The sequence below is a fragment of the Heterocephalus glaber genome, unplaced genomic scaffold (assembly GCF_053883595.1).
Source record: "Heterocephalus glaber isolate CG9 unplaced genomic scaffold, H.glaber_assembly_v1.0 deba00001805, whole genome shotgun sequence".
Classification (NCBI taxonomy): domain Eukaryota; kingdom Metazoa; phylum Chordata; class Mammalia; order Rodentia; family Bathyergidae; genus Heterocephalus; species Heterocephalus glaber.
In genome coordinates this window covers 3,966,903-3,993,201 of record NW_028258480.1, presented here as the reverse complement: position 1 = coordinate 3,993,201, position 26,299 = coordinate 3,966,903, and the positions used below count along the sequence as shown (strand labels likewise).

Sequence of the window (26,299 nt, the reverse complement as noted above, 5' to 3'; positions counted from 1 at the left end):
TTGTTTTGGGTAAGAATAGAGGCATGAAAGACAGTGTGTTAGAAGGAGTGTAGCACAATGGCTCTTGCATTTTACCTGATCCTCTGATATTAGTGTGGGATGATTAGACATAGGGAGCCAGCAGTGAATACAGAAGCAAGCTGAGAGGTGATCAACACAGAGTGGAGACTTTCCCACATAAGGTGGGAGAGACACAGACCTGTAAACGGGCTGGTAGCAGCAGAAGGAAATGACCGATTGGACAGAGAAGATGGGTAAGGTGGAACTGCTGACAAACTGTGAAGTTTCTAACAGGCACTACTGCGTTAATAGTTGGGTCTTCATGAAGATGAGCGCTGGGCGTTCCTCCACCCTCCATGGCTCTTCTAAACTTTACCATCTGCTCCTCTCAGGGAACACTCACTGGGCCTGGAGACAGTCTCCTCATGTAATTTCCCTTGGCTGTAGACTTTTCTGAAAGAGAGTTCCTAGAAGGCCGGAGAGCATCTACTCAAGTCTTTCAGTGTTGGAAGTTAGAATTCCCACTTCTCCTTTTGGAACAAGTTCCTAAATGATCACATTTTGGGTTTCTCCTGGTGACTCTGAATGAAGCTCAGAGGATTCAGTTTCCCTGTATAAAACTCTATAAGGAGGGTTGAACAGATGTATGCACAAAAGGAAGGCCCCCTGCTTTATGCTACCTCTTCTCTCCAGAACAGATTTGATGCTGTACTGAGAGCCTACTAAAGTCTGCAGATAGGTCCGCGTGCACCTCCTCAACAGTGTGTGGTGCACAGCATGCCTCCCAGACATTCCTGTAAGAAGCTGCAGGAGAAGGGTGAGGGACACTTTGCCTGGCTCTGCATAGGCTTTTATCCACCTTATCCCATGAAAGCAAAGAGAGAGGAAAATCCTGATTCCTCTGCTAGCCTCAGAGACAAACTTCTGGATAGAAGGACTTCCTGGCACCGGGAATAACAATCTTAGAAAGCGCTTGGGCTCCTCTCCTGGGCTCCCCAACCTTCTCCAAGTCAGGGAAATCAGAGCAGGAGGAAGCTGAGAACAAAGTCTCTCTTCAGTATGTCTTGAATGGAAGATGCTTTAGAGGAAGTTTCTGCTTCACACTTAAAGCACAAAAAAGAAAAGAAAAGAAAAGAAAAGAAAAAATGGAGAGAAGTGGGAACAATGACCTTAATGGTTAATAGATATTTGCTGTTTATCTTCTGACATGCACTAATTTCAGTGCCTTACAAGTATCATCTCATCATTAAATTTTCACTGGGTGTAGGCAGCAGGATTTACATTTTAAAACTATAGAAAAACTAGGCAACATAGGCAACGAGTAAAGAATGGCAGAACTGGACTACAAATCCAGGTGGTTAATTCCATAACTTCTTGCTTGAAGAAGACTCAGCACATTGTTGGATCCTTTTTTGTTTGTTTGTTTCTTCTGCTTGGTGGATATAAGAGGCATCACATTGTGCTTTTGATGTGTGTTTCTTTAAGTTAAAAATGATTGAAGTACATATCCACATATTTATCCCCCTGTATATGTGAGGGGTGCTTATTAAATTATTTACCCATATCTAATTGAGTTATGTTTCTTTTTTATTATTGAGGGGTCAAAGTTCTTAAATACTCTAAATATGAATACATTAACAGATACAAGATTTGCAAACATTTTTCCCAGTATAGAGTTTGTCTTTTCACTTTTTGTGGTTCCATTTGAAGTAAGCAAGTTTTTTTTAAGTTTGGTGGTATCTATTTATTTCTTTTACTTCCATTACTTGAGCTCTTTTTGTCATAGGTAAGAGAGCATTGCATAAGTGAATGGCCTGAAAATGAGCGCCAAATTTTCTTCTAATTCTTTTATACTTTTAGATCTTACATTTAGGTCTTCATTCCATTTAGAGTTAATGTTCAGTTTGGTCATTCTGTGCTTAACTGATGACCTTTTTGTGCCTTGTGACAAATTTTTACTTCAAGTCTCTTTTAGCTGATAGAAGTATAGTGAACCCTGTTTTCTTTTGAATAACAGCCTCTTTGTGTCCATAAATGTAAAGTGCCTCTCCTGTAGACAGCCTAGAAATAGATTGTGATATTTTATCTATTCAGTAATTATCAGCCATGACTTGGTAATATGGGGTAGTACTGAGCTTTACTTGTGCCATTTATTATTTGGGTATCCACTGTAGTGTTTTACTTTATGCTTATCATGAGGTTTATATAATACATCTTATAATCAACCCCTTTACATTGAGAAAAATTTAAATTTTTTCACATACCCACTTTAGAATTTTACTACTGCTCTAATGACTTATCTTTTTGATGTCATGATTTACATCTTTTTGGGCCTATTTCTGTATCTCTTCTGTAAATTTAATTATTTTGGCCATTTAAACCTTTAACCGTCACAGTAGTGATACAAATGATTTACACAACAGAGTATTGGTTTCTTTTGAATTTGGCTATGTAGGTAATTCCACTAGATTTAACCTCTTTGTGTTTTCATGATAGTAACTATCATCTTTCAGTAGTTCTTTTAAATTTTTACTTTTTGCTCATACGTGTTTGTGTATATCTGTTATGGTTATTCTAGCAGTCATAAGTTCCTTAAGTTTCAGTCTTTGCTTGCCTGGGAAAACCTGGATTTTCCCTTAAGTTCTGAAAGTAAAGATTTAATTGGCTGGCAGCTATGCTCTTTCTGTCAGCACTTTGCATTTATTCTCCCATTTTCTCCTGGCCCACATGGATTTATGTGGAAAAATCAACTGAAAATCTGAAGACGATTCTCTGCTTTTTGACATGTTTTCCTCTTGCTGACTTTTCTGTTTCTCTCTGGCTCTGACCTCTGACAGTTTAATTACATGCATTGTGAAGAATCTCTTTGCTTGAAACCCTTTGGGACACTTTTGGTCTTCATGGACCTGGATGTCCATATCTCTCCTAGCACTTGGAAAGTTCTCACCAATTATCTCATTAATTAGACTTTGTATCCCTTTTCATGTCTCTTCTACTATTTTCAATCCTTTGAGGGTTCTTTTGCTCAATTCAGATGGAAATCATTAATCATCAAGTGCAGCTCTGCTAGTAGTCCTGATGTCACCAAACAATGCTGAATGCCAACAGTTCATACAGCTCACTGCTGGTCATTCCCACTGCCAACCAGTGCTCCTGGCCACTGACTCGTGCTGGGTGCTTGTTTCTGCTGCAGATCTTCTCTGGCTGTGGGTCTCTGCAGCTCATCAGTGCTAACAGCCCTTTGTGTTTACTGCCATTCCTTTTGAGATGACTGCTCTGTCCGCACTACTCAGGATAACAATCCTAGGTAAAGCTACAGGACGTTGGGAGCCCACCCTACCCAATAAATGAATACTGAGCCAGTTTACAAGACCACTGAAATGAGCCTTTATTTTAACAGAGGCTGTGCTGCAGCATGGGACATTGGTATACTGGAGGGAGCCCTCTCAGACTAACCTGAGGAGTGGCTCTGGTGTGCTGCTTAAATAGCAGCTGCAGATCTTTGATTGGTCCAAATGGAGGCCTGTGATTGGTCTAGGAGGATGAGGACAGCTGCAGCTTCCATGGAGGAAATCAGTGAGTGGGTGAGATGAATTGAGCTGTTGATTGACAGCTATCATGTCCTTGTCACAAAAACTTGGGACTGAAACCAGAGAACATTCAGGAGTATTAACTGTGCTCATTACAGCTAATAGGGGGTCGAGGAGGTTGGGGATGTTAACGATGTGCCCAGATCTTTCTCTCCATCACTCATCCACATCTGCATGGCCCCCACTTCTTCAAAGAGGCCACAGCAGAATGGGAAGTGGTGGGAGTGAGGGAGGAGCACATGGCTGAGAGTCCAGCTGCATCGGGTCAGAGTGGCTTGGAGGAGAGCAGCTCCTGAACAAGCAGGAAGGACACCACAGCTCATTGTCCCTGTCCACTGGGAGAGGAAGAGGAGCTAAGGCAGAGAGTGAGACATTTGTGTCTGTCTCACTGCCACGAGGTGAATATGTTTTCATTCGTGGCATTCCACCAGTCCCTCAGCCTTCTTCAGACTTTTTCATTGTTCTTTTTGTTTGTTTGTTTTCCAAAAGCTCTGTTTGTAAGTTTCCAATTTTATTCCTTTTCATCCAGTCTAATATTGAACATCTGTATTGTATTTTAAATTTTGTTTACGAAATTTTTCATCTTCAATGGTTCTGTTCAGTTCTGTTTCATGAACATACCTCTTAAATTTATCCTTCAAAGAAGAAATCGTTTTTCTGATTTCATGATATGATGTATCTGCATTCTTGTCTCGCTGAGTTTCCTAAAGAATATCTTGAATAATTGGTGTTGCAGAACTACTGTGTTCCTATGATGTTGTGAGGCTCCCTTGTTTTGTGTGTGTTTGTGTATATTTTCTTCTGTCCCTGAGTTCTCTTCCCCACAGTGTGAACTCTTAGCTGAGAGGCTGTCCTGTCCTCTTGCCTCATATCCAGCTCGGAGCGGCAGTGGTGTGTGGTCGGGCACGCATGTTCACAGCTATGATGCGGCTCGGTCACTGGGCTCTGGGTTCTGCAGAACTGCTGTGGTGTCTGGGACTTTTGCACTGGCTTTCTCACTAGGGCAAAAGAGGATGCAGATTTCCCACAACTCTGTGGTCTGTACCCTGAGGCCCAGCCTAGAAGCTTGGGCAATCTGAACAGAGCTGGAAACCTGACTCCCCAATCTTGGAGGCCCAAGTGCAACCTCAACCTGGCTCTGGGAAAGACACGGTGCTGTGAAGGCTCCAGACCTTGAGTCAGTTTGTACCCTCAGATTTCTTCAAAGCCACATGGGAGACATCAACATGGGTCTCTGGCCACAGTGTGAGAAACTTGGAGGGTGAGAGGTCGGGCACAGCTCTACCGCAACCCTTGTGAGCTCAGGTACAGGCAGCAGACACCCAGCAACAATGAGGGCCAGCCATGGCTTGGGCCTCATGGAGTCGCACAGCACAGTCTCCACTCCAGGGCTGCAGGGAGCCTGGGAAGCACACAGTCATAGAGACTAGTGAAGTCCCAGCAGGAATCGCACAGGGCTTTCAGACTACAGTGTGGGGTGTGACCACTCAAAAGGCCTCATTCCCTGGGGCAGGGTCACCACATTACCTCACCTCAGAAGGCCCAAGAGGCTCTGCTTTCCCAGGAAGCACACAGCCATTTCACCCCGTGTGCAGGGAGCTCGATGGCTCTGGTCAGCCGTGACTCTAGGTCTCTGCAGGGCAGGCACTGGGTCACCTTGGCTTCAGACTGGGAGTAGTGTCTGCATCTGCCCTGGTTGGCCACATTTCTGCATCCCAGTGTGGAAAGACTAAGCTCACACCTGTGCCCTCAGGATGAGGCAGCACCAGAACATGGGCTGGGGAGACAGAGCAGCTCCAGGGCACCTAGGACCTAGCGGTATTTGTAGCCACAGCCTTCTCTTGAATGGTGGGCTGAGGGGCTTGGTGCACTGGTGCAGAGCCCTCAGGCATTGAAGGGCTGGTGGTCAGTAGTCCATGGAACAAGTGCGCTATTAGTCACTTGGTTCCAAGAAATGGCGGCTCAGGAGCAGCTCGGGCCCAAGGCCCACAGCAAGCGAGGGGTGTGAAGAGGGCTCCCTGTCTGGTAACCATAGGCATGAGAACCTGGCGGCCTCTCGGGTGGGCTCAGTGAGGATGTGACTGCAGGAGTCTTCAGAGTGAGCCTGCGATGGTGGTGTGCAGTGCTGGGTCCTCACTTCATCTTCCTGCAAGGGACTCTCCTGGTCAGAGCTGGTGCCCAGGGTGGGGAGGGAGGGTGATTCTCCCCTTCTCTCTGACAGGCAGCCTAGATTGTGACACTCACAGGACCCTTGCTCCTCCCTTCCTGCCTTCTGAAGCTCTTCTTCAGTCATTCGCTGTAAGCTTGGTTGTGTGCTTGTGGTTTTGGTTCTCTTTGAGGAGAGAACAGACATTAAGAACTTCGAGTCATCCTTCAGGCTGCAGTTCTACAGCAAAATAATTGACAGTATTTTGGACCTCGTGAGTTTTAAATTTTTAAGCTTTTAAACTCTCTTGTATCATGCCTTTTTCTTGTTTTTCTACATAGCCTCTATTCTTTTCTTCAGAATTGTAGTGCTGCTTAATTAATTTTCTCTTTTGTCATTTTTATTTAACATATTAAGCAATTTTTATATCAACATTATGTTTTTACTTTTGAAATCTGAGCTCTCTGGTAAATCTATCACGTAGCTTTTTCTACTTCTCTTTGACTTCTCCATATTGGATTCACTTTTGATTGAAATACTGTCATGCATCAGTTAATAGTGCAGATACATTCTCAGAAGTGAGTTGGTAGGGTTTCACCACCTGAGTGCATGGAGACAAAGTGAGAGGGATAGGACACCAGCAGGTGACAGTCTAGTGGGGACGCCCTCATATTGGTGGTGCTCACAGCTTGGAAAGTCCTGTGTGGAGCACATAGTCACCCCAGTGTTTCTCATAATGCTAGCTTGTGGAACCTTCCCCTTCTGGATTCACTGATGTTTGATTGTAGCAATACACTGAGCTGATCACAATGAGTATTTGTTTCCTTCTTTATGGATTTCAGTGTAAAAAGCATTCAGAGACAGATTGCTTCTTACAAATGAGCCCTTTTGTCATGTTTTCCCCTGTTGTTTTACTTGGCATAATTGTCACAACTATACATGAGTGGGTGAAGTTACAATTGTCAATTGCTGCCTTCACCCCCACTGTTGTGAACCATAATTTCATGTTTTATATTTCATAAGTCTTCCATCTAGAATAACTGTACTCTGAAATCTATAACCATGGTATCCTGCTCCATTGATACAATCTCCACAATTCCCCTCTAATTCATCCTGTGACCTTTAACAATCATTTTACATGGGAATTCTATGTTTTTCTAACTTTCACTAGAAACTAGAGTTCTAATTCTGTTTCTCCTAATTGTTTTTTGAAAAATTCCTTAAAGAGGAGACAAAAAAATGACTTTTGGGTTTCATTTTCATATCTGCATCCTTATCTTTAAGTATTTCAATGTGATTCACTTGTTCTTCACTAGTGCTTGATAATATTATCTGTATTCTAGCTTTTTAAAATAATATTTTATGATTTGTCATTTCATACTTTTAGACAGAACCCATAAGTTTGAACATGTAATAAAATCAATGTTTTACAAAATTAATCTTTTATTTTTATTTACACCCCCCCAAGCTTTCTCTTAAATTCAAACTCCATCCCCTAATTTCTGTCTGTTGTATTGTTAAATAGCTAATAATAGTTCCTTTGGTCTCTTATACACAAACATAAGTTGATTACCTGGAGAAATCTGAATTCCTGTTCAGAACAGACAATTTGAATAGATAAAGTATTTTTAAAATTTTGTGAAACCAATAGAAGTGCACACATACAAACACAAGGTAAGTATGGACTCAGAGAAGCACAGAGAGTTATCTGGATCAACGGTGGCTTTAATAGTCTTAAGATTCACTTCTGTCAACAGTTATGGAAATCAGCATTGCATCTGAGCATCTGAGTATGGATTCAAAGGAGCACATACAGAATTAATGTCCCTTAAACCTGTCTATAGACACCTGGTGGACTCAGTATATTCACCAGGGAAAAACAGACATGAGTACTAATTTCCTGTTTGTAGACTGAGAAAAGAATGTTTGCATCTTCCCTTTGCATTGGTCAGGATTTAAAGCACTGTAAGAAGACAAAAGATTTAAATGTGTGGTGGCAAGGATGCGATTCAGAGCCACAAATTGCATTTTCAAAGTTCTGACTTTTTAAGACCAAATTCCAGATTTCAGGGATCACGTTGAGTATACAGATGGACCAGGGAAGGGTTCCAGCTCTGAGAATGTACCTGAACCACTAAATACTACAGGACACATATTACTGCAGATGACCTCGATTAAGTCATCTTTCCATGACAGAAGTGGCTGTCACCAAGGGAATAAGCTATAATAGGGGCAGAGACAAAATGTGAACAGCCTTGGACTGAGGCCTTGAAGTTTTTGTGTTGGAGTCCATCCTATGTAACTCGTCCTTATACAAATCTCCATCTTTCTATCACTCTGATATCACATGCTCCTGTGTTAATGTATTCATTTATTTACTTTCCTGCCCTCAGATAGCTGCAATAGTGCCGAAAAGGAGTGTTCATGAGAATTTGCCCTTCTGGACGCACTTGTGAGCTGTCCTTTTCTTGTCATTTCCAGGACCTCATCCTAAGCTGCATTTTGTCTTCCAGTGCTTTCTCTGCTGCCATGGCGACTATCCACCGAATGGAGAGGGCCTCAGTGGCAGCTGGACCTGAGCCCCAGCTGGGGAAGCCCATTTCTCTGCACTCCAGTCTGTGGGAAGGGATGACAGAGAAGTTTTTGAAGGGGAAGCCCAAGGTCCTTGGTGTAAGTTGTCTTCGGATCTGAGGAGAGCAATGGTGTAGAAAACTCATGCCTGGTCAAGCCAATGCCACACACGGTCCCACTGGGCTCCGAGCACTGTGACCTGTCCTGTAGTCATCAGTGTTTGGTTTTCAGGCTGAAACATGGAAAATGATATGATATTGACTCAATCGCATGTGGTTCCCATCGAGTTGTGTTTTATACACACTGACTTCAGATCTGTTCTGGGCTGTGCTTCATCCAGGACAGTTACATGGAGGAGCAGCAGTGGCTGTGTCCCCCACAGGCCTGCCTCATAACCCAGGACCTGCGTGTCCCTGTATGTCTCTGGTCCCCTTTCTTAACCTGCTTTCCAAGAGGAAACACCTTCCTTCTTCCAAACAGTTCCTTCCAGAGCCTCCTGTAGGGTGCTTGAAAGAAGAATCAAATGGAAAGATTTATCTGCCTCCTAAAGTTGAGTCCATGGAGCACAAATCATTGTGGACACTCCATGTTCTTCTTTCCCACTAGCTCTTATTTTTAGTGAATTTTGGAAACCCTATTTTCATGAGCCATAAAACCCACTGGGTTTAACTTTTAACATGTTGATAAGTATTTTTAAACAGTCTTTACTTTTCAGAGGAGCTTTAGGTCTGCAACAGAATTGAGAGGAAAGACAGATTCTTCCATGTGTCTCTGTACCCATTCATGCCTAGTATCCCCATCAGCAGTCACCCCACCTAGCAGTGGATGTGTTACAACCTCTCATGCCCAGCAGTATCACTCGCAGTCTATGTCCATAAAGCTGCCCTCCATGGGTTTCGGAGTCTACAATTCTGGAAAATTTACAAACGCATGTGCTCACTACTATAGTTGCAGGCAAAGTAATTTCACTGCCCTAAAAATATTCTGTGCCTTGCCTAATCTTTCTTCACACCCCTCTAGCTCGTCACAAGTGCTGTTATTTTCATGTCTGTAGGGTTCGCTTTTTCCAGAAGGTCAGGCATACAGCTGGCAGTGTGTAGCATTCAGTCTCTGGGTGGGTTTCCTGCACTCCAGGTAAGTTACATTTCTCCCGTGGGTTTTCATGGCTTGATACCTCATTTAACATTAACCAGAACTCCACTGCCTAAAAGTGCCACCTTTTATTCATGTTTTTATCTATGTAAGGGCAATGTTGGCAATTATACATAGCGCTTCCTAAATATCCTTGTGTACTTGTGGTGTGCACATGATTTTTCAACTCATTTGACCCAGCATGAGAGACAGATCATGTTTTAGTTCACTTTGGGTTGGTATGACAAATATGGGAGGTACTTAACATATTATAATGAAACTGTACACAGAGAGAGCTCCAACTTCTGCTGCCTGGAAAGTCCACGGAGCATGGCGCTGGCCACCTGGGACAGTCTCCCATTCTTAAGGAAATCAGTTTTAGCCATTTTCTCTTTTATGGATCAGACCTTCAATACTGCATTGAAAAAGATAGCACCATATCCAAAGTCATGTAGATACTCAACTATGTCTTTTTAGGAATTCTATTTGTAATTTTGATTGTGTATGTGAGTCATTTTGAGGTAATTATTACAAAGGATAAAATTCTGTGCCCAAAGTCTTTGCATGTGGGAGTCCCTCTTGTCCAGCATGATCTTTTCTTGATTGTATTACCCTTTCACCTTTCTCAGAGATCAGCTGACTCCAATCACATGTCTATTTCTGGGATTTCTATTCTCTTTCATTGATTTAGTTGTCTACTACTTTTGCCAGAATCATAATTCTGGATTACTATAGTTTTATACTGCACCCTAAAGTGCAATTTTGTCCATTTTCCAACTATCTTTCTTGTTTTCTTCAACAATGTACTTGGTATTTTGAAATTTTTGCCTCTCCATATAATTATTCAAATTACTGTTTGATACTCATAAATTATGGGTTTTGGAGTTTGACCAAGATGGCATGCAAATGATAGATATGCTGGGATAAACTATCATCTTCAGTGTATTAAGCTTTCCTTCCCAATAGACTAGAATCTCTCTATATTTATTTAGATCTTGGGTTTATCTCATCAGAGTTTTATAGTTTTTGTGCATTTTGATAGGTTTATGATTAACAAAAACAAAATATCATTACCTAAGTACGTTACTCTCAGATTACAATTTTTTTTATTTTTCCCCCATTATTTTATACATTTTGGGCATAAAATACAGTTACATACTTCATTTGGATCTTGTACCATTACAAGAGTATCTTGGTTCTTATTTTTTTCCCCTTCCCCTGCCCTCCCTTCACCTGCTCCACCCTTCCTTATTTGCAAAGACTTTGTTTCCATTTTTTCCTTTTCTCGTATTTTTTCTTTTCCCTTCTTTCCTTTCCCCTACCCCTCCCACTTCCCCTGCTCCTTTAGACCTTTACTTCATATTACACAATATCAATTGTACATTTTTAAAATTACAGTATCAAGATCTAGGAGACATTACCGCAGATTTTACAGAATTTAAAAGGATATAGAAAGCATATTACAAAGCTCTTTTTTGAAATAAATTTGACAACTTCTAAGAAGTACCTTGGAAGAGAAATTAATGAAACTAAAGCTGGAGGAAATATAAAATTTGAATAGCACCTATTAAAGAAAGTATATTCCTACCTTGAAAACCTACCTATATGACAACAGCAGGCTAGTATACATTTTAACTGATAAATTGTATCAAACAAATAAAGTAGAAAAAAAAGAACACTTCTCCCCTTATTTTAGGAAATCAACATTGTGCTAATCCTAAAACTGGATAAAGATAATAGAAGAAAAAAGTATTAACATAGATAGAAATTTGTTTAACAAAACAAACTATTAAAAGTCAGACCTGGCAGTATATAGAAAGTGGTTTTATTATAGGGATGGCAGTGTTGGTTCAGCATTGGAAGATCCACCCCCAAAAGTCATCATTTTAACAGAGGAAAGGAAAAAGCCATATGATCCTGTCACTAGTTGTAGAAAAAGTATTGGACTAAATTCTACAGCTGTTCATGGTAAAAGCTATCAGGAGACTAGAAGTAGAACAGAACCTTCTCAACAGATTAAAGACATGTACTCCATACTTCCAGCAAAAACACCTTATATGAATGGAAAAGATACAATGCGTTCTCCCCAAGGTGGGTAACAAGGGCAGATATGCCTACTCTTCATCTGTCCATTAAACTTTGAAACCTAGTCCCAAACCAAAATAGTCTGTAAATAAAATGACACAATTAGGATAGAATTGGCAAGGTAAAGCAAGCAAAATCTTTGTATGTAGATGAAATGATCATCTATAGAGAAAATACTAAGAAATCTCTAGTAGCTCTTAGAACTTGAATTTGAATTTAACAGGATTAGAAAACACAAGGTATATGTAAAAATTCAGGTCAATGTATAGTTGCTATAAAAGAAGAACTGGATATTGAAATTTAAAAGTTAAGTAGGAGTACAAAAGACCTAGAAAAGTAAAAAGAAAAAGAAAAAAAACAGTGTTGGAAGATGCTAAATACCTAATTTTAAGAGTTCCTCTAAAGCTACAGTAATCAAGGCAATGTTGGTGTAAGGAAAGACATATAGATCATTTGAATAAAACAGAGAATGTAGAAATAGAACCACACATATATGGTCCACTGACTTTTGAAAGATTATTTAACATTAACATTTTATAGAATATAAACTCAATTCAAGAGCCGAGAAAAAGATAGTGTTTTCAGCAAGTGGGACGAGAACACCTGATATCTGTATATAAAAAATTAACCTCAACCCTTTATTTCCATACATAAAAATAATTTGAAAGGATGTATGAACCTAAATATTATAAAATATTATAAATTTTATAAAATTATAAAACTTTAAGAAGAAATTATAAGGGAAAATTATTATGAATTTAGGGTAGGCAAGAACTTCCTAGGATACAAAAAACATGATTTATAAAAGAAAAAAATTGATAAATGAGATTCCATCAAAATTTAGAACTTTAAATGACATCATTAAAATGAAAAGTAGTCCTTAAACTGACCATATTTACAATGCATATAACCTATGACTAGAATATATAAAGAACTCTTATAGCTCATTAATAGACAATCCAATTAAAAAGTGGACACAAGAAGATGATAAATAGTACAGTACAAGGAAAGGTGTGCAACACTAGAATAAGAAAAATACTAATCAGTACAATAACAAGATTGAATTATACACTCATTAGGGAGATGAAGTTAAAAGTTTTAAAAGTCTTGTTATGACTTTTTCTTTTTGTTGGATTCTCCCCCTTTGCATTTAATTTGTCCCACCCAATGGATTTATTCTGCTGGGCTTCCTGGGGTATTGTCTAAAATTTTTTGGAGTGTTGGTTTGGTATTCATAAAGTTCCTAAGGTGCTCTTTATCATGAAAGTATCTTATTTCTCCATCAATTTTGAAAGATAGTTTTGCAGGGTACATCAATCTGGGTTGAAGGCTATTTTCCTTTAGGGCTTGAAATACATCACTCCAAGCTCTTCTTGCCTTGAGAGTTTGCATTGAGAAGTCTGCTGTGATTCTGATGGGCTTTCCTTTGTATGTGATTTGTTTCTTTTCTCTCACTGCTTATAGAATTTGGTTCTTCTGTTGGATTTCTGGAATCGTAACTATTATATGCCTATGTGTAGATTTTTTTTGATTAAGGCTAGCTGGAGTCCTATATGCCTCACTTATCTGTATGTCAAGTTCTTTTCCCCTGCTTGGGAAGCTTTCTGCCATCACTTCTGTGAACAGTTTTTTTATGTCATCTGCACTCTCTCCTCTTTCTTCATTGACTCCTATCAGTCTTATGTTATTCTTCTTTGCATGGTCTAGCAGCTGCTGGATTGATTTCTTGTGGTTCCTTACAATTTTAAAGAAATGTTTCTTTTCCTAGTCACTACTTGCAATCTTATCTTCCATATCTGAAACTGTGTCCACACATGTGCTCATTCTGCTGCGTAGACTTTCAATGGAGTTTTTCATGTCCTGGAAATCTGATTGCATCTGTTTTATGGATTCCATTTGTTTCCTATGTTGGGATTCCATCATGTTCCTCAGCTCCTCTATTTTTTTATCTGTGTATTCTCTAGATTTATTAATCATGTCTTGCACTATGGGCACAATCTCTGCTGTTATCTGAGAAATTATTTCTGATTTCATTTTTTCCAGATCCTCTTTTGTTGCCAGTTCAGGGAGTCCAGGTGGTTGAGTATCAGATTGTTCTGTCTCGTTTCCCTTTGGGGTTGCTGTAGGTGATCTGGAAGTCTGTTTTTGAGGCTTGTTTATGTATCTTCTCATTTCCACGTGGGAGGGTGGTTACTGCTGGTGCCTGCATGGCTCACCTCCTCTGCCCTGGAAGCAGTGGAATGGCAGCTGGGGAGCCTCCCCTGGGTGCTGGGATTGGCTCACCTCCTCTTCCCTGGGAGCGGTGGAATGGCACCAGATTACAAATTTCAATGGTGTTATATTTTTAATTTCAGTTTTCACCTATTGGAATCACACAGAGAAGTGGTTGACTCTTGTGCATTAAGCCTGTATCCTCCAACTATTAGTCTCAGGATTTTGTGAACAATTTCCCCTTCAGACATTCTACATAGATGATCATGTAATCTAAGAAGAAGCTGAAATTGTTTCCTTCTTACCAATCTGTATGTTTCTTACTTCCTGTTCTTTCTGATTAGTTTAGAACTTCCAAGAGAATGGAGAGAGGAGTGGAGGCAGGGCACACATTACCTTGTTACATCTGTTGCTAGGAAACATCTTGGTTTCTAACTGTTGACAGTAATGGTGGGTAGCTCTATGGGTTTTGGTAGATTTCCTTTATTAAGTTGAGATGGTGCCTTATATTCCTAGTTTACTGGGATTTATTTTATAGTGAGTGAGGGGTTTTTTTCAATCCTTTTTGTCATCTACTGATATGATCATATGTTTTTTCTGGCTATTAATAAGATGGATGAAATGAATTGATTTTCAATGATAACCTATCCTTGTGTACCTCCTAAATACCACTCATTCACAGTTCTCAGTTCCTTTTATAAACTGTTGGATTAAATTTGTATAGGATTATCATATCTATGTTCATGAAAGATGTTGCTCAGTGGTTTTCTCTTTTGTGACATTCATCCGGTTTTGTTATTTTGATATTTCTAGTCTCATAGAATGAGTTAAGATATATTTTGACTAAATTACAGAGATTTATTATAATTCCTTCTTCATGCATCAAAAAGAATTTATTCCTGGAAACCTTCTGGGGCTGGTGTAATTATTGGATTATTATTAAATAATCATTTATTTTATTTAATAACCTATATAGATTGATTTTTTATTTATTGTGAGGTTTTGCCCAGTGGGTTTTAGGGAGTTATCCATTTCATGTTGGTTATGAAACGTTTGTACAGTTTCTCATATTGTGCCTTTATTAAGCTTTTGACTTCCTGTGTTCTATAATGATGGCTCTAATTTCATGCTGGCATACTTAACTGATATTCTCTCTCTTGCTCAGCCTGGCTAGATAATAACTAACAATTTATTTTTTTTTTAAAAAGTTTTTTTAAAACTTGCTTTTGCCTGTTGGTTTCCTATTTGCAATTTCATTGATTTCTCCTCTAAATTTCAATTTCTCTTCTGATTTGTTTAGATTTAATTACTCTGCTACTTCTACTTTCTTGGATATAAGCTTAGGTAATTGATTTTAAATCTTACATTTTTCTATCATATGCATCTTATGCTATAAATTTCCCTTTCAGCATACCTCTGTGTCTCACTAGTTTTGGTAATTCACTCTCCTTAGCAAAGTTCAAGTTTGAATTCACTGTACTTTTGGTCTTGAGGCTCAAGGTCCTAAGAGAATGTCACAATTGCTCTTTCTTTTATTTTTATGCCCCTAATTAATTTTCTTTCCTGTGTCAGTTCTGCTCACTAGAATAATGGCTTCCTAATTTATGGGTCACCCTAGTCTGAGCAAGTGGTAGGCCACAGCAACAGATGAAGTACAAATAGCACTATGGATATCACATAAGTACCTTTGAGAAGATTTTAACAAACTCCTCATAACCTTAAAGTTACTGGGGCAGTGAAAGGTATTCAGAGGGATAATTGGAGTCAGTTAGCATATCCATAATACTTTATGTAAAAAAGTGTCAGGAGAATATCTAAAGGTTAGTAGACTGCACCAACAGATGGAGAACACCTGTGTGGTTGAATAGCAGGTAGCATGAACACCCTTTGGGTAGGATAACTCTTTTCATTCTCATCCTTTCCAGGCTATGCAGATCATGGCTGGCCTGATGAGCCTCAGCGTGGGAATAGCAATGATATGCAGCACGCCACCTTCATATGGACCAAAACCCTTTACAGTGTACACAGGGTACTTAATTTGGGGATCGGTGATGGTGAGTGGCCCCTTTTCACAAAATTCCAGACTACGGAACATTATTTGTGCTATGCTCAGATTTGCAGGGAAACCTTTCCTAACTGTACCATAGAGTACTATAGCTTCGAGACAATGTGCTTAACTTCCTTTGTCTCACTTGCTTAGTTAATATAGAAATGACACCATAAATTTATGGAAAATTAGACACTAGTTATTTTATACCTGTCAATTAGATGAATAACAGCACAGTGTGCCTATAGACACAAAGCAGGATGATTGAAACATTGACAGCATGGATTCTTCCAACAAGCAGCCTGGAGTGAGGCACCTGCAGGCGGTGGTGAGTTCAGGCAAGGACCTCGGGCACATGGCTGGCAGCGCATATCCGTTTTGCTGCCATGCATCATTGCTCGTTGGTACTTTACACCCTGTCTGCACACCACGGGTGAGCAAGGATGCCAACCTTGTCACTCTGGACTTTCACTACCACAGATCACTTCTGAAGCTGGGAAGGTGTCTCACTGCTCTGAAGGTCACAGGAGAAGGAAGAAAACCAGGGTGTTGGCAATTTGCCAGCTCTGCCAGTGGCTACCCTAGAAAGCAGAATTAGTTTTAGATCAACTTTGTTTCAGAAGTTTCCTAAAAATAACTTTCATCGAATTTGAGAACGTTTAAAATCTATCCCCAAGTCAAAACACAAGAGGGTTTTCATGGACATTAGGGTATACATGGAGTATAACATATCATATTTTACCTACTGACCTGGAAAATATTTCTTTAATTTGTAAATGTGTTTACGTCAGCATCAGGGAACGTATCCTAGTGTTTTAGGGCATCCATTTTTCTATAAAATGAAAACAAGAAAGATTAGAGTTTTATTATAAGCCTGGCTGTAGATTTCCCTCTTCTGTTCAGAGCAGAAGTTCACTATGTGCAGGACAGGAAATGCTCGTCTACATCTGTAAGTGGCAACAGGACTTTTGTGTCTAATAAAAACCTAAACAAGTCAGTTTATATTAAAGTTTTACTATGATGCAGGAACCCTGTGAAGTGTTTTATATGGGTAAATTGATCTCAACCAAACATAAAAATCTTCTGAGGGAAGTTTCTTCATGCTGATTATTGTATGAAAGAGGAAATAAGGAGTCAGAAGAGTTACTAACTTGTCCAGGATCTATCAGGTTCAAGACTCGGGCCTCAAAGCAAGTAGTCTGTTTCCAGACTGCTTACACCGACCCAGTCTAGTCTGCAAGTCCTCTTTTCACTTTCTTCCCAGACCGAATTGGAAGCCCTCTTACACAGATTCTGACTTCTGCGTGTGTTGGAAGGGTCACCACGAAGGGCAGCCTCTGCGTTGTCACAAGTGAGGCACCGACTGGGTGTGGCGGGCATTTCTTACTTCAGCTTCTCATTAGTTGGTACAAACATTTTGTTGACCTCACTCCTGTTTTAATTGTATTCCCAAGCCTCGCCTGCACAGCGCCCCCTTTGGTTCCTTCTCACAGTGCAAGTACAATAGTAAGGATTGCAAATGTCTTGTTTGGCTTCTTCCAGCTCCAGTCCAGCTGTCTGTCTTTTATGACAGTTCCACAGAATTACTGCCACATCCGTATCAAGTTTTCTTAGGTGTACTTTTGGAATATTGCAAAGTTTTATGCATAGCAATCTCTCACGCTCAATGTTTATTTTTTCCTCTAAGATGCTTTGTGTAGTTTTGTTAGTATGGTAAATAAGATTGTATTAATAAATCCAGCTTTTAACATGCGTTATCACCAGTCTGGGACTTTAACACATGCACTTGTGCAGACACTCTCGCGCAAACCCACAGCACTATTTGAAAAAAAATCAAATATTCATGATTTATTTCATAGTAAAGGATGGGTAGTATTCTCTGTTAATTTTTTCAGGGTGATTTTCATGATAGTGTTTTGCTTTGCTATATAAAATTTTGTGAAAATATATTTATTAAGCTATGTATTAATTCATTCACCTTGGAATTCATTTATAATTTTTAAATCTTCTAACATCAAATTTGGAGTACTGATTCAGAAATTTTTAAAGTTGAATTATGTAAGGCAAAGAATTCAACTAAATCAACTCCAGGTGTTTTAGAAAATGGAAAACTGTTGCCCAGCTCACAAAATGCAATAAGCTGGTTGTTCCAGTTGTCATCAAATATGAAATCTAAATTTTTCTTTGCCATTATTTTACTCAGGACTTTTAATAGATATTTTAAATGAGAATAGTAATTTAACTTCTTTTATTTTTATTTGAGTATCATATTAGTATTACTTCCTTTCAGGAATTTGGATGCTATATGTCTCAGGGATTTTAAACAAGTTTAAGACCATTACTGTTAGTTATATTTTGAAAAAGTTGATGAATTCTCCCATGGATCTATCTCGTAGAATTCTTGTGTTCGTTATTGGAAGAATGGAAGAGTAATCAGCAAACTTCAGGGTTTCTTTTAAACTATTGCTCTGTTTAACATGGTGATAAAATTTAGGAGTAAGTTTTAATAAATTATGATTGGTCATACTGTTAAAAGTTTTTAACAGACTTTTTTCTCCCATTCTTAGTTTATTATTTCAGGATCTTTCTCAGTTGCAGCAGCAAGAAGAACTACAAAAGGTCTTGTGAGTTCTACTTTCTTTTATTTTATTTTGGTATCAAAAGGGGAATGATTTCATCAAATATGCATTCTGACTGAGTACATAAAACAGATTGTTTCTTTAAAAAATCAAGAGTCCTGAGCTTTACCTTGAGGGATCATTCAATAGTTAAACTCAAATACTTGGGTAATCATGATGAAGCACACGGTGCTGAATATTTTGGGAAGATTATGGCTGAGGGACTCTGCATGGAGACATGGAGGTCCTGGAGAAGGAACATCAAGCAGAGTCAGAGCAGCTGGAAGTGAGATAGAGCTCAGGACACAGGCACCATGCAATGTTCATTGATTAAAATACTACTTCAACTGCACCCAGAAAGGGTTTTGAGCTTTCAGTTTTCCAGTGAACTTTTACTCAAGAAAAAAGAAATTTATGCTATCACTCTCATGCCAGCATATCTTTCACAAAGCTAGGTTAAGACAGCATAGATAGATCTAGATCTAGATCTACATCTAGATCTACATCTATGAATCTGCTGAAAATGCAAACATAAAACTGCAGCGCGATCAAGGTGGGCTTTCTGGAATCTGGCCAGCACCTGCCTCTAACATCTCCTCTGGCTACAGCCATTAAATATCCATGCCAAAACTCACACTTTCCTGAGTGATTTTCATTCTCATGAAAAGCTTATTCCACCATAAAAAGAGATTGGGAAGAAGGAAAGACACAATATAAGACATAACATGCAAATGGTAGAGAGCCATGAGGAGCAGGTAGAATTCAGAGCATTTGGAGTGCTCAGCCCTGCAGCAGAGCATGGGGCAGCTTCAGGGAGCAGGCCGTGCAGCTGAGGTGCAGAGGACTTGAGGACCCAGGCAAGGACACTCGGAGTCGATCCCCTGTGCTCAGAGACACCATCAGAGAGAGTTAAACTGGGAAATAACAAGGCCATATCTTTGTCTTGGCAAGAGATTAACCGTTTCAAATTTAGGGAAAGATAATTTTGGAGACTATTAAATTACTGAAGATAGTATGAAATGTGTTGGGAAAGAAATGGTAAGGCTTCACATGAATAATGGAGGATCAGCTGAGTGCGCTCCTGGATTGTTTCCCTGACTTTTATTCCTTTCCAGGTCCGAGCCAGTCTAGGCCTGAACATCACCAGCTCTGTGTTTGCTGGAGTGGGAATGATCCTCCTCGTGGTCAGCTTGATCTTAAATACAGAGCATCATTTTTCCTGCTACTACTATTACCAGACAACTGAAAATTGTCACATGAGAGAATCTATCTTAACAGTGAGTTCCTCCTCTTGCCATGGGATGCTAGTGTGGTAGCCAGGAGTGCACAGCACTGGCTCTGGCAGAACCAACCATCAGCATTGGGAAAGGCTGGGTCTTTGGGGAAAGAGGAACCCAGGGAGAAATAGAACCAACTCTTACTTAGGAGTCGAGCTCATGCATCATCTCTCTTTGTCCTCTACCAGTGATGAGGCCAAGTGAGAAGGAAGTGCCGAATGACAGAAGACGTGCCCTGTACTGCTCACTGCACGTAGCACTCGGGGACCACTTTTACTGTTTAATTAAAAACACCGATCTGTATCTATTTTCATTCCATCAAGGCAACGCCAGTCCCCAAATGCCCCCAGGGCTTCCTGATGCAGCCCAGAGGGCTTCTCTAATCATAAAGGAAAATTGTCTTGAACACGATGCTACCATGTCCTGCTGGACATCCCTGGGGGTTCCTGCAATATTTACCAGTTTTCATCTCACCAATCAGCCCCCGGAAGTTGTCAAACTTCTGTCTGCATTTTATTGCTTCTTTTTGCATCATCTGCCCTCGTCTACATGATATCCTCATTGCTTTATCCTGTAAATTATTACTTGCATGAGCCCATGTGAGTAGGGAGAGTTCTTGGAGTTTGTGCCAGGGGTGAGTGCAGGGAGCTACTTCTGCACACTGCTGCACACGGGCACAGCCTGCTACACCAGTGCAGTGAGGCGCTGCTGCCGTCGTTAACGCAGTCATGTTTCTGCTCTCTTCTGACCATGCGGCTTCCGGACTTGGCTCGCTGGTCCACTGTGTCTGTTCCCTTCCTCTCTCACCTCAAAGTGGAAACTTTTACCATGGCACAGTGTGCAGGAGCAAGTGTAGCGCTTTTCTTTCATCCCTTATTAATTCTATGTAAATCTAGGGCCTTGTTTATTCACACCAAAGTAACCTCTTCAAGTGGACAGTAGGAAAAAATCTCTCCCGGCTACCCTGATAAAGGATTAATATCGATAATCATAAAGAATTTTTAAAAACTTAACATCAAAAAATCATATAACCTATCAGTAAATAGTCAAATAAGTTGAACAGACACTTCTCAAAAGAAGATGAAAATATAGTCAATGATTGTGTGGAAAAAAGATCACTATCTTTAGCCACTAGAGAAACAAGTCAAAGCCCCATTGAGGTTCTATCTCGTGCCACTCAGAGTGGCTGTCATCGAGAATCCAAAAGACAATAAATGCTGGTGAAAATGTAGGAGGAAAAGAAACTCTTCATGTGCTGGAGGGAATGTAAGTTTAATATGGCCACTATGAAAATCAGTATGAAGTTTCCTTGGAAACCAAATGTAAAGCTGCCACATGATTCAGTACACCGTGGGTGGATCCACAAAGGAATTACATTCAGCGTACTATGGGGTTACCTGTGTACCCTCGTTTGCTTTGGCACCGTTCACGGCGGCCATGATATGGAAATGCCCAGGTGCTCACCAATAGATGCACAGACAAATCAAGTGTGGTAAGCGCACAGAGTTAGGAAGGACAAAATTACGTCTGCGGCAGGAAATTGGATGACGCTGAAGATCACCGCGTTAAGTGAAATAAACCAGACTCACACCGTATCCCATCTTCCTTGCCACTGTCCCAAGCAGTTCTGGGACTCCTCTTTTGTGTCTTTAGTTGTAACGTTGTGGCTGGCTTGGGTCTGGAGTTCACTCAAAATGTTTGTCTTTAGTGGTCTTTTTGACTCTGGGGAAGAGCCAGGAGTCACACAGTGCCTGACCCAGAGAATAAGGTGGAGGAGGACGCAGCGTCCTGTTTTTATGAGCTGCCTTTCTGTTGAAAGGTGCTTGGCACCAGCATTCACTATATTTTTGATCCCACCTCATAAAACACTCCAGGCAAGGACTTCCAGAGCTGCTTCAGGATGTGACAAGAACAATGGAATAAGTGTGTTTGAAGTGAGTGAATATTTTGACAGGGATGAATGGCAATTTATCTTGTACTATAATATTTTTTAATTCAAAAATTAACAGTATATGTTGATTAACCCTCATAATTATAAAAAGAGGTTAGAAAATGTGAATCCTTTGTAGAAACAAGGATCATTGGACCGAACCATGTAAATTTCCAATCATCAGGTATTTATACTTATAATAGAGAGATATCAGTATTATAAGGGTCAAAACAATGTATTGAGGATGGCCATTATATGTGTGTGTGTGTGTGTGTGTGTGTGTGTGTGTAATCTCATATTAGTTCATATATATATTGTATTATTATGGTATGTATATATGGCTTTTAGGGCTGTCCTCTTACAAAGACAAACAGAAAAAGTATATTCACAAAATTCAAAAATGGATGATGTCCTTGGGAGGGAGTGTGGGATTGATATGGAGACTCAGCTACATAATAGAGATAGATATACAGGAAGAAATGCAAACCATGTAGATGTAGATATTTGCTACTATTTTGCAAGTATTGCCTGCCACTTGTTTTTGTAAGATGAAATTGGACTATAACCAAGTCCATTGGTTGACATACTGTGTGATGTTGCTTCTATGATACAGTGCCAAAGTTGAGTCCCAGAAGCAAAGAAATTAGGGCCAGCAAACCTAAAATATATACTATCTGATCCCAGAGTTTTCTAACTCCTAATCACCTCTGCTAGATGGGAAGATCCTTGGAGACTGGGAATTGTCTGTTCTGTTAGCTGCTGTCCACGTCTAAGGCTACAGCCATCCCTGGCATACAGAGGGTACTGAGTCTATTGAAGGCATGAGTGCATAAAGAAGCAATGAAGCAACACCTTCTCAAGGTCCACTAAGTGTGTGTCTCTCCAGAACTGAGCTTGTGGTCCATGGGTTCTTTCACAGTAGATGGACTATCTGTCCCTAAGCATGGAGAGGAAAATACAGAATATTTAAGCCAAAGAATCTCAGATCCATCCAGGGTAAGACATTAGGAAGAAATGCGCTTCCTAATATTCCTCAATTTGAGCCCTCAGGTTGGATGAAGATAAACTTTAAACCAACTGCCTTTTGGGGTGAATTAAGCAGGTGTTCCTTATAGCATCACTTTCTTATTGTGGCTTAAACAAGTTCCTACTAATTTAGTGTACAATTCAAATTTATTATCACATTCAAAATGAGTCTCTCTAAGCTAAAGTCAGAGTCTTGGCAGGGATATATTCCTGTCTGGGCGCTCTAGGGAAAATCAGGTTTCTGATTTTCTAGCTTTGAGACCTGCTTCCTAAATTCCATTGCTCATCACACTGCCCTCTGTCTTCAAGTAAACCAGAGCACAAGCTTCAAATCTCTTCAACTTTGAGGACTGTGCTGTCTACTTCCACCTATTTCAGACCCAAATGAATAATGTGGAGAAATCCCTCTACCCGAGTTGTAAACAATTCCATTTACAAACTGGATTCTCCTTTGCTCTATAACTGTATGTATCTTCAGCTTTTAAAGATTAGGGACCTTTATCTGCCAACAACAACAAAAATACAGAGTCACGTAATTGCGTCCATGATGTGGAATTTCTAGTGCCTGAAAGGACTGAGATGACAGAAATGTTTATCACCAGCCCACGTGCCATTTTAAAGCACTTTCATGCTGTATTTCCATAATAGCACGAGAAAGCAATGAGAAAGCCTGATTATTTTACCAGTGAAGTGAAGTAAATAAGAGGATGACTGGCATCCAGTATGCAAAGAATTTGCCAAGTTCCAGGATGTAGTAGGAGCCAGGTCTCCAGACTCCCAGCCAGTGCTTTTTGCCTTTTGACACCATAACTAGGAGTCAATGTGTGGGATCTGCGATTGCCCCTCCTCACGCCTGTGTTCTGAATTGATCTTAAGGGGCTGGATGGACTGATGTTCGTTTTAAGTGTGCTGGAATTCTGCCTTGCTGTCTCCCTATCTTCATTTGGGTGCAAAGTGCTCTGTTGTCATGCTGGTGGGGTGAGTACTGGCCTTCCGTGCTGTCTGTAGTAGTTTCCATCACTGTGGCATCAAGCACACAAAACTCGTGGTTATTCCCGCCCTTCTGCAGAACCGGAGCCTGGGCGCAGCTGCTCAGGCCCCGCTCAGCGTCTCACAAGGCTGTGCTCACAGAGCTGGCCGACTGTGCTCCCATCTGAACCTCTTTCTTGTCCTTCCATACCCAGCCACAGAACCCACACCCTCTCAGATGTTGCACTAGTGACCAGAAACAACTGTTTTGAGGACAGCAGGAAAGCAAACATCTTGAACTCTTTGGGGTGCTTTGAAAGTGTTCACACAACTGTGTCAGGCTCACCCGGGATAGTGTCCTTCCAATTCACTGCAAGCTGAGGTGACACAGGAGAGACAGTCTGCCATTCCCATGGGCCCATCTGCACTCAGGAAGGGACAGTACCTGGAATCTGAGTCCCTCAGGGCCAGTAGAATTATGCCTCTGGGAATGGCTAACGGAAGCTGTTCTCCCCATCTCCAGCACCCAAAGCTCAGCCCTTGTGAGTCCAGGTCAGGGCACACCCCACAGGGAGAGGTTCCCGGGCTGGCTGAATAGGACTCCGTGACCCCAGCAAGACAGTCATCTCGTGGCTCCTAAAGAGCTATTGGTGCCACATCACAAGGTGCACTGATGCACTCTGAGACCCTGCATCAGCCATCGGCCTCTCAGCCACGGTCGGCCACTGACAGCCAGATCTAGGGGAAGCCTAGAAGTCCAGCACACTGGTCCTGAGACTGAAACCAGGCAGAAAGGGAAATAATGATATTAAGTAGGGAGGGGAAGCCTGGGTTTGTCTGTCACTCACCTATGGCGTTGTCGTTGATTTTACAGCTTTTGTTGGTTCTGCCATCAGACCTTCGCTCGACAGAAGCAGCCTCCCCTGCAGCACTGGGAGGAGGTTTCATGGATTCAACAGCTGCTGAGAAAAGTGCTCCAGAAAATGTCCCCTGACTGCAATGCAAACCCCCCTGTGGAAAACCACCTGGAAGCATCTCTGTAGTGTGTGTGTGTGTGTGTGTGTGTGTGTGTGTGTGTTCAGAGTCATGTTCTCTGGTTTTCCTAGGAACTTGACAAATCTTTCCACCCACCCTGAAACAGAATACCAGAAATAGAATAAAAATAATTCAGCTGATTGAACAACCTCAGCCGAGTGGCTTTATTCACACTCAAAACTCTATAGGAGGGTGTTCAGTGGGCACAAGCTTCGGCCACACACGGGAGAAATGGTGTTTCTGAAATGAGGCCCTGAGGCTGAGCACCCACTGTCTTGTCGGACAGTCCCTCTTGTTCGGCTTCTTTATATTCACTCCACATTTGAAGAAAGGGCTTTTCTTCTCCCACAAAACTACATATCTGTGTTCTCCCACTTTATTTCCTTTCTCACATAACATAGTACGTGAAGAGTACAGGCGATCCTTGCATCTGCGTGAGCCTTTGAGTGTAAACCACTGGGCAGGGTTGTGTCTTAGTAAACTACGTATCCCGTGCCATATATGAGCCAGTGCAGTACATGGTGTCCATCAGTTACACAGGAAGTGTGTCTGGTTTTATAGTACAGTGCCAAAACAAATTAAATCAATTCAGAACTGGTACATTCATGTGCTACCTACTTCCCATTCTGACGGAATATCTGAGAAAATTTAATGGGAACAGTAAATATAAGGATGTGGTAAAGCATATGGGCTTTCTATCCACCCTGGGTTTTTATCTTGAAAATCTCATTTCTGTTATTTGCATCCTGTATAATTAAGGACATAATACAAAATTTCCCTACCCTTCATATTTCTACTCAGTTTAAGGAAAAAAGGTACCATTGGGCTCTGAGAGCTACCGTGATAACTTGCTATAATATAAGTAGTACAACCAGTTCTTGGATTGTCATCCATTGATCCTCTCATTTTACATTGGACACCTAAAGGAATATGTGTGCCCATGTATGTATTATATCCTCTAATGTATCATATTCTCCAACACATGGTCATAAAGTGTCTATAATGAGGCTGACATTATTGTAAGCACATGAGACAATACTGCCGTCCAAGAAAGACGATGTCCTTCCATTGTTGTGGGTTATAGTTTTATGGGGCAGGATATGAGTGAACGTATAAATGGTCAAACTAGTTTGTGAATGGTTCAAGCTAAGTGGGAAGTATGTGGCCCTTAAGAATGCATGCTGCTGCTGCATCTCCAGTGCAGCATGCTGCGGTACCTGTCAGGAGGGGGCTATGCTCTGAGGGCTCCTTCCTCGTTACTGGGACCAGGGCCTCATCTCTCAGGGCTGGGCCCCTATTGTCCCTCCTCTCCTGTCATGCCAGCATGCGGCATTCACAATAACAAAGCACCATGGTGGAAGCACAGACAGGGACCACACCCAAAACCTAGTTTATCAGTGCCTAATCTTGGACTTTCAGCCTCCCACACTGTGAGAAATAAATCTCTCTTATTTACAAATTATGCAGTTACCAGGTATGTTGTTACAGTGCCAGAGACTGAGCTAATAGTCCACTAATTTTCAACAATGATGCCGAGAAGAAATAATGAGGGAAAGGATAGGATCTTCAAAAATGGGCCTAGAAAACTGGATTTATGCTTTCAAAATTAGATGCTTATCTTACACCATACACAAGAGCAACTCAAAATTATAAGAGACCTAAA

The 26,299-nt window shown here is 40.7% G+C and overlaps 1 protein-coding gene across 1 annotated transcript in view; it reads left to right on the top strand.

Moving 5' to 3' along the window:
• LOC101700053 (membrane-spanning 4-domains subfamily A member 4A) overlaps positions 1-24,784 on the top strand; it is a 31,220-nt gene extending 6,436 nt beyond the window's left edge. Inside the window, exons 3-7 of the mRNA XM_087203639.1 lie at positions 15,660-15,788; positions 18,349-18,405; positions 19,515-19,676; positions 23,509-23,610; positions 24,476-24,784. Of these exons, the coding sequence (XP_087059765.1) occupies positions 15,660-15,788; positions 18,349-18,405; positions 19,515-19,676; positions 23,509-23,610; positions 24,476-24,595 (570 nt within the window). The 3' untranslated portion in view covers positions 24,596-24,784. The remainder of the gene's footprint in view (positions 1-15,659; positions 15,789-18,348; positions 18,406-19,514; positions 19,677-23,508; positions 23,611-24,475) is intronic.
• The last annotated feature ends 1,515 nt before the right edge of the window (positions 24,785-26,299 follow it).